This window comes from Micromys minutus (assembly GCF_963924665.1).
Source record: "Micromys minutus genome assembly, chromosome: 11".
In the NCBI taxonomy this organism is placed as follows: Eukaryota; Metazoa; Chordata; class Mammalia; order Rodentia; family Muridae; genus Micromys; species Micromys minutus.
In genome coordinates, this window is record NC_137980.1 from 38,604,387 (window position 1) to 38,615,098 (window position 10,712).

Here is a 10,712-nt window from a genome sequence, read left to right on the forward strand (position 1 = left end):
AGGAAAAGCAAAGCCCCTCACGTCCTCGAGAGAGTGTAGTTACTGTGGGAAGTTTTTCCGTTCAAACTATTACCTCAATATTCATCTCAGAACACATACAGGTAAAGAACTTGTTTTTTAAAGCATGTGTTAGCTAAAACAATTCTGTGCTGTTCTGTGGTTCAGATGGCTTTAGAGTGTGGTTGTTGGAGCTGTTGTGTATCTAACGATATCACTGCAGCTTGGATAGTGGGTCCTATTTTGAGGTTGGTTTATGGCTACCATATCTTAAGGCAAACTTGTAATATTTTTAAATGCAACATTTTAAATCCTCTTGTGGTTTTGGAGTGAAGCAAGGGTGTATATGCTGTTTGGATGTAGGTGCAGTGGTAGCGAGGGTGCGAAGGTTGAGGGGCGTCCTTGGCTTGGGTGCCCTGGTTAGTCCACTGTGATGGAAAAGTGAACAGATGCCGCCATAGGGCAGCTGTGAAGGCTGGGTAGTTAAAGCCTGCTCTTATGGGAATCAGGTTCATATTTTATCGTGCGTTGCACTGGGGCGTTGGTGCCGTAGCTGAGGATTGGCAGCCCATGTCTGGTGTCAGCTTGTTTAGCTTGCAGAGTTCCACTGGCACCCTTCCTAAACATCATGACACAGTGGCATATCTCGTTTTAGGTGAAAAACCATACAAATGTGAATTTTGTGAGTATGCCGCAGCCCAGAAGACATCTCTGAGGTACCACTTGGAGAGACACCACAAAGACAAGCAGCTGGTGGATGCTGCCACCGAGTCCAAAAGTGAAGGCCGAAGCCAGGAGCTGCAGGATGTGCTACTAACGGCTGACAGTGCGCAGACCAAAAATTTAAAGAGATTTCTTGATGGTGCCAAAGATGTTAAGGGCAGCCCACCTACCAAGCAGCTTAAGGAGATGCCTTCTGTCTTCCAGTGTGTTGTGGGCAGCACTGGCCTCTCACCAGCACACAGCAGCGGTACTCAGGATTTCCACAAAAACACTGATGGTGCTGAGAGAGTTGGAAAGGGTTCTGCCCCTGCTTATCTGGACATGTCGAAAAAGAAAACAGGGGATCCTCGGGCCAGCAGTCCTGCCTGCAAACTAGAGGGGGTTGGGCCCTTAGCACGAGAAGCTGGCCATAGGGAGAAGATGGATTGGGATGGTGACTACAAACATAAGCCTGGTGCTGATTGCCAGGACATCCCTTTGAATCTGTCCCTTGGGGCACTCCAGGCCTGCCCTGCAATCTCTTTGAGCAAGTGTCTCATCCCCAGCATCGCTTGCCCCTTTTGTACTTTTAAGACCTTTTATCCGGAAGTTCTTATGATGCACCAGAGAATTGAGCACAGGTACAACCCTGACACGCACAAGAACTGCAGCAGCAAGTCTGTGCTGAGGAACAGGCGGACAGGGTGCCCTCCTGCTTTGCTGGGAAAGGATGTCCCTCCCTTGTCTGGCTTGCACAAGCCCAAGGCCAAGCCTGCCTTCTCATCACAGGCTAAGTCCTTGCACCCAGAGAAGGTGCGGCAGGGGACTTTGGGGCCAAGCAAAGGTCTCCAGACTTTAGGACCGGACAACAGCACTTTAGCTCCAAGTAACCTGAAGTCACACAGGTCACAGTCCAGTTCTGGGGGACCCAGTGCCACCAGGCAGCAGCAGTCAGAGCTGTTTTCAAAAGTTGGCATTCCTGCTGCTATGGATAAGGTAAAAAGACCTGAGCCAAAACTGAAGACCCTGCCAGCTTCCCCGTCGCAGTCCCCCCTCGGCAGCAGTAACAGCAGCAGTTCTATTGAGTATCCCATGAAGGTTGATGGCCCATGGGCGCAACAAGGGAGAGACTACTACTGCCATCGGAATGCTGGTAGTGCCACCACAGAGTACGGCGAGCCACATCCCAAAAGGCTTAAGTCCAGCGTGGTGTCCCAGGACACAGAGCATCCTGGTCCCAATGGCAGAAGGGGCTTTGAGCTCCCCAAGTACCACGTGGTTAGGAGCATCACCTCCCTGTTACCACCAGAGTGTGTGCGCCCACCGCCTATGCTGCCCCCCAAAGCTCGTTTCCTGAGCCCTGGGGAAGTGGAATCGTCCAGTGTGTTGACTGTGCAGAAGCCCTACAGTGCCTCTGGACCCCTGTATAGCTGTGGACCTGTGGGACATACAGGAGCCAGCCCAGCCCTTGAAGGTATTACTGTAGGCACTCGGTAGGGGTTTATAACACATCCCACAGGAACATTGGGTTCTCAGGTGCAGGCAACATTTTTTTTCATATCTAGTACAAAGCAGTGGATTGTGGGCCATCAGAGTTTAACAATACAGGATTAAGTCTTGAATTTCTCTTAAGAAAATGTAGACTAAAAAAAACAAAAATAAAAATGAGCTGAAAATAATTTCTTTGCTGTTGAAGTCCAGGTGCTAGCTGGTCATGGTGGAGCACACCTGTCTGTCATCCCAGCACTGAGTAACTAAGACAATTGGACTGGTGAGGAGGGGATTTGAGACTAACCTGGACTACATAGATCATTCCAAGAAAAAAAAAAAAAAAACAGGAGTGCCACTGAAGTCTTACTTAGAGTTGTCATATCACCCCATCCCACTTTCACGAACAACACTTTTAAGCGTGTGGTGGAATTTGGGATTCTAATGTTTCCCTGTCTACATATGGGTGGGTCCCTGGCCTGTCAGCAGCAGAGAGGGTAGGAGCTCCTGACTGAAGAGACTCCATCAGTTAGTGTGTGAGTGGCACTGGGTGTCTGCTGTTGATGTGTTCCTGGTGGATTGTTTGGTGTATAGTGCTCACCTTGTGGATGACTTGGAGTTCTCATAGGAGACTCTGGTGCTTTCCTATGCTCGGAGGAAGGTAGACCAGCATGCTCTCTTACAGAGTTGTCTAAATTTGCAGATTTGTATCAAAGGTTTGAGTGCTCCAAAGAGCACTAACTGTATAACACATGAGAGCTATTCGTGTAGTGCATTCTGGGTACATCCTGCTAGAGACAAACTAGTGTTTTTATCCACTACTATGAATTGTCTCAAAGTTGTCATCAAGTAGTAACTTGTGCTTATGGGTGCTGGTGTTAAACCAATGGCCTTTGGCAAACACTGTAAACTAAACTACATCCTCAGTCCCAATGTGTAGTGTTTGCTACCTGTGGGTTTAGGTGTCTAATATCCCACAGCTTAAGTAAACAGGTTGTTGCAGCATAAGTCTTTTGCCCCTTTTCCTTTTCTACAGGGTTGGTTTATGCATGTGTTGGCTTACGTGCCTGAGGTTGAGTGTGGATGAATACCACTGCTCCCTTCCTCCAGACCCAGGGTTTACTGATGGACGAGTGCCTGGGGCCATTGTTGGTGCTCAGTTGAAATGTGTGAGGGAGTCTTTTTTTTCCAAGATAGGAAACTCATTATGTAGCCCTGGCTGGCATGGAACTTACTATGTAAGCTGGGATAGCCTCAGATTCCTAGATAGCCTCTTTGCGTTGCCTCTCAAGTGCTGGGATTAAGGGCAAGTGTCACCAGGCCTGGCTTTTTTTTTTTTTTTTTTTTTTTTTTTTTTTTTAAAAAAAAGACAAGATCTGATTTTGTGTAGCCTTGACTGGCTTCAACTCAACAGACACCTGCCTGCCTCCACCTCAGCTCTGGGGCTAAAGGTGTACAGCAGCAACTATTGCCCTTTCTTAGTCTAAGGTGCTATGCTGGGGAGAGTTGTCATCAAGGTGTAGAAGCCTTGCTGGTGGTGGGCTCCAAGTCACCTCTCTCTTTCTCTTCCACTAGGAAAGAGGCCTGTGTCATATCAGCACCTGTCTAACAGTGTGCTGCAAAAGAGAAGCTATGAAAATTTTATCGGAAATACACATTATCGACCAAATGACAAAAAATCTTGAGTTCTGATTCTTGGGGGAAGAGGTGAGCATTATTGTTCTTAAATGTATTGGTTTTACTTGTGTAATACCAAATTAATTTTCTTTTGGAACTTTAAAAAGTGATTATTATTGTTTTAAATGAACATTTGTTTGTGGACTGATTATGCTCAGTAAGGGTGGGTAAATAAATGTAGAATTGTTAGGGAGTTGTTTTTCTCCTTCTGCAGTGTGAGGTTACTCGGATCCTCAGGCTCAGCAGTAAGTACCATCTAATTGGTTTTCCCCTTTTTTATATTTCATTAATGATTTTTTTTATTCATGTGCATTGGTGTTTTACTTATATGTATGTCTATGAGGGTATCTGCTTCTCCAGAACTGGAGTAACAAATGGCTGTGAGCTGCCATGTGGGTGCTGGGAATATGATGCCATCCTCTGCAAGAGCAGCCATTCAGTACTCTTAACCACTGGGCCATCTCTCCAACCCCTCCTCCCCCATTGTTTTTAAAAAAGATGTTTGAAAATTTATAGTGCTTGCTGGATGGTGGGAGCACATACCTTTAATCTCAGCATTTGGGATGCAGAGACAGTTGGGTCTCTGAGTTAGAGGCTACCTTGGTCCACGAAGCCAATTCCAGAGAAGCTACACAGAGAAACCCTATCTTTAAAAACAAAACAAGGGCTAGAGATGGCTCAGAGGTTAAGAGCACTGACTGCTCTTCCAGAGATCCTGAGTTCAAATCCCAACAACCACGTGGTGGCTCACAACCATCTCTAGTGGGATCTGCTGCCATTTTCTGGTGTGTCTGAAGATAGCTAGGATGTATTCATACATAAATCTTTCAAAACAAAAACAAAAGACAAATTAGAATACTCAGGGCCGTGGATAGTTAAATAGTCAGGATGACTCCTGAAGAGAGCTACGTGTTAACTTGTGTTGTTTCTTTGGTCCTCACAGAAATCAGGCCATTAGGTCAGGTCCCAGCGCTGCACCCCAGCTGCTGCTTTTGTCACAGAAATTGGCTTGGGGTGCATTGCACCCATTTGTTTACATAATCTATAGCTGGTTCTCTGCCATAACAGCAGATTGGATTGTCATAGGTCTGCTGACCCTAGGCTGGAGGCACACTCTCCCAGTCAATGTGAAGAGATAGGCCTGGGTCTATACAGAGGTGAAGCTGTGCCTGCTGTCTTAGTCCAGAGGTGATTGAAAGCATTGTGAAGCCTGACCTGTCCAGGATAGACATGAGCTTCCTGAGCACTGTCTGCCTGTCCTTTTATGTGTCACAGCCTAGACACAAGGATGTTGGCATTCCTTCCTTTTCCTGTGTGAGTGTCGGACCTAGTACCTCACCCTCACCAACTGAAAGCTCTTAACACTGAGCTATGTCACTAGCTTTTAGATTTTCCCTTTTTTGGGAGGGGGAGATGAGGGCAGGATCTTACTGTGAAGTCTAGGTTGACTATGAACCTGGTAATCCTGCTTCAGTTTCCTCAGTACTGGTGTTAAGTGAACCATTACACCTGTGCCTCCTTCTGAGTTGGTGGCAGTTGGAGTTGCCAGATGGGAATACACCAAGTACTGGGCTTTGTTTCCTGGCATAATTATCTCCTTCTCCTGAGTTGTCCATTGACACATGATTTAGTCTCGCTGTGGAGGTTGGAGTAAGTAGAATCCTCATCCCCCTAGTTGTATTCATGTATGCCGTAAAAATCTATGATTTTATCTGCATCTGTGTGAGTCCAGCTTAGTCTTAATGATCCTTCAATGGTTGTATGTTTTTCTAATCACTTTCAACACTTTCCCATTAGGTCCCTGGATGCAAGAACACACTTTCCACGCAATCACACTTCTTCGTCTTCTGAGAGCACAGAGGATGATAGCTACTGAACAAGCCGTGACTGAATTGTCCACAGACTGGGAAGAGCAAAGAAGGAACACTACATTCTTTAAAGTCCTGTTAACCTCTGAACCAAATAGCAATAAAACTAGTGGGAGCAGCTGGACTGTGCGCCAGGGGGACTGAGATCTATTTTGTCCCTAAATATTTTTTTAAAGAATTGACCAAATAAGTTTTTGCATACTTGAGCGCTGCTGAAAAGAAATCATTTGGGGTGGGATGGGGTGGGGAATGTTGTAAAGCTTGCACCTCAGGTAACTGTAAATACGACTTAAACTTGCTTAAGTACTGTGTATTTCTCTCCCTCATGGAGCTCAATGATTTGAGCGTTTTCTGCTTCTTTATGCTTTCATTTAAAACATGTTTTAAAGTACATTCTCACTGAGTCTCGTTTGTCTTAACAAACTTGTTGATGGAAGTGGCTGTGCATCTTGAGGTCAGCAGGCATTGACCTGGCGCCTTTTACTACAGCTGTTAGAGCTAGTGTGCACAGTTGTCCTGGAACCTCAGCATGCTGCCTTCGGGATGGTGTGGTGCTTTTGAGTGGGTGTTGCCTACAGAGAAGCTGCCTCTGTAGAGTGGCTGATGTCTTGGACGAGCCAGGCTCCATGGGGAGCTACCTTAAGTTCTTTTTCTTTTGGAAAATTCAGTTTTTTCAGAGAGTTGCCTGATTTAAGTCTACATAAATATGCCACATCTCCTTGTGAGAATTGGATGCTGAGAAGCAATTTTAAAGAGAGTGGAAAGTTTGGGGAAGTATTTTAGTTTTGTATTTGAGGTGTGGAGTCTGGGTGAGGAGCTGCTAGCTGAGCCTCCTGGGAGGCAGGGAGAGAAGATATGCTGTAGACACCCGTGTCTCCTCATTGTTTGTTTCACAGGGTGATTTCCTCAGTGCACAGGCAGCTTGGAATGGAAGGACAGCCACCAGCTAGCTCACTCAGCGTTTTAAACTTGAGTTCTTTGATGTCTGAGTTTATTCAACAGTTTATGGGTTTAGCTAACCCAAAATATTTTAAGAAACTGTTTCAAAAATAAATTTGCACTGCTTGTTTTTTCTTGCCCCGCCCTCTCGATTGGACAAAAGGTGAAGAGCTCAAAGAACCTTGACTCCCCCCACTTTCATTGCGCACCATGAGGAGTCCCTGGGAGATGTCTTACCTCTGTGTTGAATGGAGACCTGGGTTGAGCTGTGTTTGCTCTTGTAGAAAGTGCTTTTGTATCAGGAACATGTACCGGAGGCCCTGTTCCCGTCCACAAGCTGAGCCATATGTACATAATCTAGACTGTTTTCTTAGGTCTGCACTTTTATAGCCTAGTTTTGAAGATAAACACATTTGCAAGGTGATTGACTCCATCTTTGTCTAAATGCAGTGAGTGTACAGGAAGCTCGCTCTTGGAGACAGGACATGTAAATCTGGAGGGGGTTATATACAGTAGGGGCCAAAAAATTAAACCTGTATTAAAAAAAAAAAAGTCACCAAATCTATTAGAAAACAAGTCAATATGTGTAATGCTGAAATTTTGGGGGCGCTCAGATTTCTCAAGCTACATTTTCTGAATGCATGAAAATTCCAGGTTTTTTTTACTTTAAGCAGCCTTTGTGCTTCAGTGTGTTCTTGTCATCAGTGTTAACCCTGGGATACTACTGGCTGTGTGTCTTTCCCTGTGAGGCAACAGTATGTGTGAGAAGAGGTACATTGGTTGGATTTTTGTTAATGTATTTATTTCATTCCAGTTTGATTTATTTTAATTGTTGATACTTAAGTTGTGAGTAGACATGCTTTATTTATGATATATTTCAGCTTAAAGTTATGTTATATGTGGATGTAAATATAGATTTGGTGTTTTACACTTCTGGTGCTGTGGTTTTTATTGTGTTCCTGATGTGTGTGAGTGTGTGAGTGTGTGTGTGTGTGTGTGTGTGTGTGTGTGTGTGTGTGTGTGTGTGTGTGTGAGGGAGGGAGAGAACATACAGGGGTTAGTTTTCTCCTTGTGGGTCCTGGTGATCAAACTCAGGTTTGCCTGCAGAAATCCTTAACCCACTGGGCAATCTTGCATGGGCTCTGGTTCCTGTCCAACTTTTGCTTATTTGCCATGGAGGTTAGCAGAGGGTATTTGCATCCCCCAGAACCATCTATAGATGGTTGTGAGCCACTGCATGGTGCTGAGTACCAACCTGTCCTCCATAAGAGCAACAAGCTGTTAGCTCTGGAGCCAGACCCCCCTCCCCCAATCCTTTTAAGAACTATTGAGGCTCAGGCAGCATGGCGTGAGTGGAGGTTAGAAGACAGCTTTCAGGGGTTCTGCTTGGCTTCCTTGAGCCCTGTGCACTCTCTTCATGAGGACGGCAGTTGGGTAGCAGTCGGTGCTTTCAGGCACCCTTCCTGGATTGGTCTGGAGACTGCTTCTGTAGCACACTGTATATATAGTCCAGGCTCCCATCAGACTTAGCTTGTGGCTTCAAACTTGCTATCTTGCAACTGTTTCCCAGGTTTTGGGGTTGGGTGTCTGGTTTCTCCTGGGTTGTTGGAAAACCTCAGACAATCTTAAGTTTATCTCTGAACTATGAGAAAGTAACTTTTTAGAAGATGAAAACTGATGACGTGAGTCTGTTTCTTGCGTGTGTGTGTGTATGTACCCATGTGTGCCAGAAGAGGGCAAAGGGATACCCAGAACTTTTAGCTTCCTCAAAAATACCTTCCTTACCTATAAAGCCCATTGCTTCTGAGCCAGAGGAGCTACACACTGAGCCCTCGTCCTTGATGAGGTTTGGTTTTGTCAGTTTGGGCAAATCTCAAGGTGGAATTGGGTTTGGTTTTTCTGGAACAAGGGTGAATGAATTCCTCCTGCCTGTGTTAGCTTGTGAGGATAGCAAGCTTAATTGGGTTAAAGACAGAAAAGATGCCATGCTATAAAGTTACCCTATTTTTCTGCTTAAGCTTTCAATGGCCAAAAACGAGCTATGGATGTGGAAGAGAGATTTTTAAATTTCCATGGGACTGATGAGATGGCTCAGTGGATGAAGACTGATGAGTTGGCTCTGGCATTTGTGGTGGAAAGAGAACTAACTCCTGGAAGTTATCCTCTGGCTTAGATACACAGTTAAATAGAAAGCTTTCTTAGGACTGGTTCTGATTCACTGGTAGAAACATTTGCCCTCCAAACCTGCTGACCTGAGTTCAGTCCCTGGTACTTACATACAGACTCATAAAATAAATACAGTTAATAAAATGAAATGTTTAAAAGATCCCATTGCTCATCTATTGAAACTAAAAAACCATGTGAGTGGAGCTTGTTAGCTCAGGCAGAAGGAGGGGGAGTGTGAATCCCAGGCCAGTCTGAAAGTCACAAGAGCAGGACCCCTAAACTTGCTTTGTGATTCTGAATTACTGTTTCTGACTTAGCAGCCTCCTGATTTAGCAGCCCCTCGCCCTTCAGGAGTGAGTCCGGAATGAATGTACTATTGTGGGTGATACTGTAAGCAGCTGTCACTCTGAAGCCCAGAGTCTCACATCTGGACAGTGGCAGTGTCTCCTGGTGGCCCAGGGTTTGCTGGCCCAGAGTGTTGTGGTCTCACCCCTTTGCTGTGAATAGACCAGATTTCATCTTGGGTTCTTTTGTATTATAAAGTTAAAAGTACTTTAAGCATGTGTATATGTGTGAGCACCATAGGAGCCAGAAAAGGACTTTAGGTTCTCTGGTGCTGGAGGTTATTGATTACATATGGGTGCAAATGTTTTGACCACAACTCTTCAGCCTACCCTTCGTTTATTTTATTTACATGTGAGCACACTGTGGTTGTCTTCAGATACTTCACAAGAGAGCATCCTATTTTAGATGTTGTGAGCCACCATGTGGTTGCTGGGAATTGAACTCAGCACCTCTGGAAGAGCAGTTGGTGCTCTTAACCACTGAGCCATTTCACATGCCCGTGAGGGCCATGGGCATTGGATCCTTTGAGGCTGCTGGGATCTGCCCTATGTGGTTGCTGGCAATTGAACCACAGGCCCTCTGAAAAAGCAGTCAGTGCTTTTAACCACTGAACTGTCTCTCCAGCCCTCAGGATCTTAATTATGTGCACTTGACTGCAGGGGCCACAGAGGCCAGAGTGTATTCCTGTTAAGAGCAGCAAGCACTTCGAGGGCTGAGCTGTGAGAAATGGAGGTTAGAACTCTCTTGGAGCAGGGAGAAGGTTAGGGCTCCCCGCCCATTGTCATTTTTGTCTTTTAGGGTGTGGAACACACAGACCTTAGTGAGTTAACCTGCTCTCCAGCTACTGCCCGTTCACAGTCTGACTTTTTCCATGGCCGGACCACCTGGGTTCTGTGCACTAATTAACACCATGACTCCAGCCTACTGCACGGAATGCCAGCATTGCTCTGCATCTCAAATGGACGCCTTGGTGTTGGTTTCTTTTTGAAGTTGTTTGTCTAAAGCAGGGCTTTGCACTTGTTGCCCTAGAATAGTAAAATTGTTAGAAATTCAGATTGTCAGGTTTTGTCAGATGTGCTGGGCCAGGCACCACGTGGGTGGGTCAGCACCCAGGTCTTTTGCAGGCACGGACCTGGTCGTAGTATCGGATCCCTTCTGAGGACATCCATGTAATACCCAGGGAGGTGACTGGACTCCGAACGGAGCAGAGAGCAGCTCTCTAGATCGTAAACAAGCAAACGATGTCCTCTTGCAGTTTGAACACTTGCCCTGGTTATCATCTGAACAGCAAAGCTGGGAACAAAGCTTGTCCCTACTGGAGCCATTGAGGCTGACACGTCACAATTTCAAGGGAAGAGCATGCAGGTCCTGTTTTGTTATTTTTTTCTAGAGGCACCAGAAACCCAATTTAATTAGAGGAAAAAAAAAAAACGAACCAGGCCGAGAAGGTTGCCAGAGTGCTCTCCTAGAGTGTGAAGCCCTGGGGTCTCTTCCCCAACCCCACACAAATTAGGATGGAGATGGACTTTG

The 10,712-nt window shown here is 45.7% G+C and overlaps 1 protein-coding gene across 1 annotated transcript in view; it reads left to right on the forward strand.

Annotated features, from left to right (window-relative positions):
• The window catches only part of LOC308427403 (zinc finger protein 217-like), a gene marked incomplete at its 5' end in the record, with an annotated part of 8,042 nt that extends 2,146 nt beyond the window's left edge, over window positions 1–5,896 (forward strand). Inside the window, 4 exons of the mRNA XM_080925535.1 lie at window positions 3–101; window positions 653–2,173; window positions 3,763–3,894; window positions 5,662–5,896. Of these exons, the coding sequence (XP_080781661.1) occupies window positions 3–101; window positions 653–2,173; window positions 3,763–3,872 (1,730 nt within the window). The 3' untranslated portion in view covers window positions 3,873–3,894; window positions 5,662–5,896. The remainder of the gene's footprint in view (window positions 1–2; window positions 102–652; window positions 2,174–3,762; window positions 3,895–5,661) is intronic.
• Between the last annotated feature and the right edge of the window lie 4,816 nt (window positions 5,897–10,712).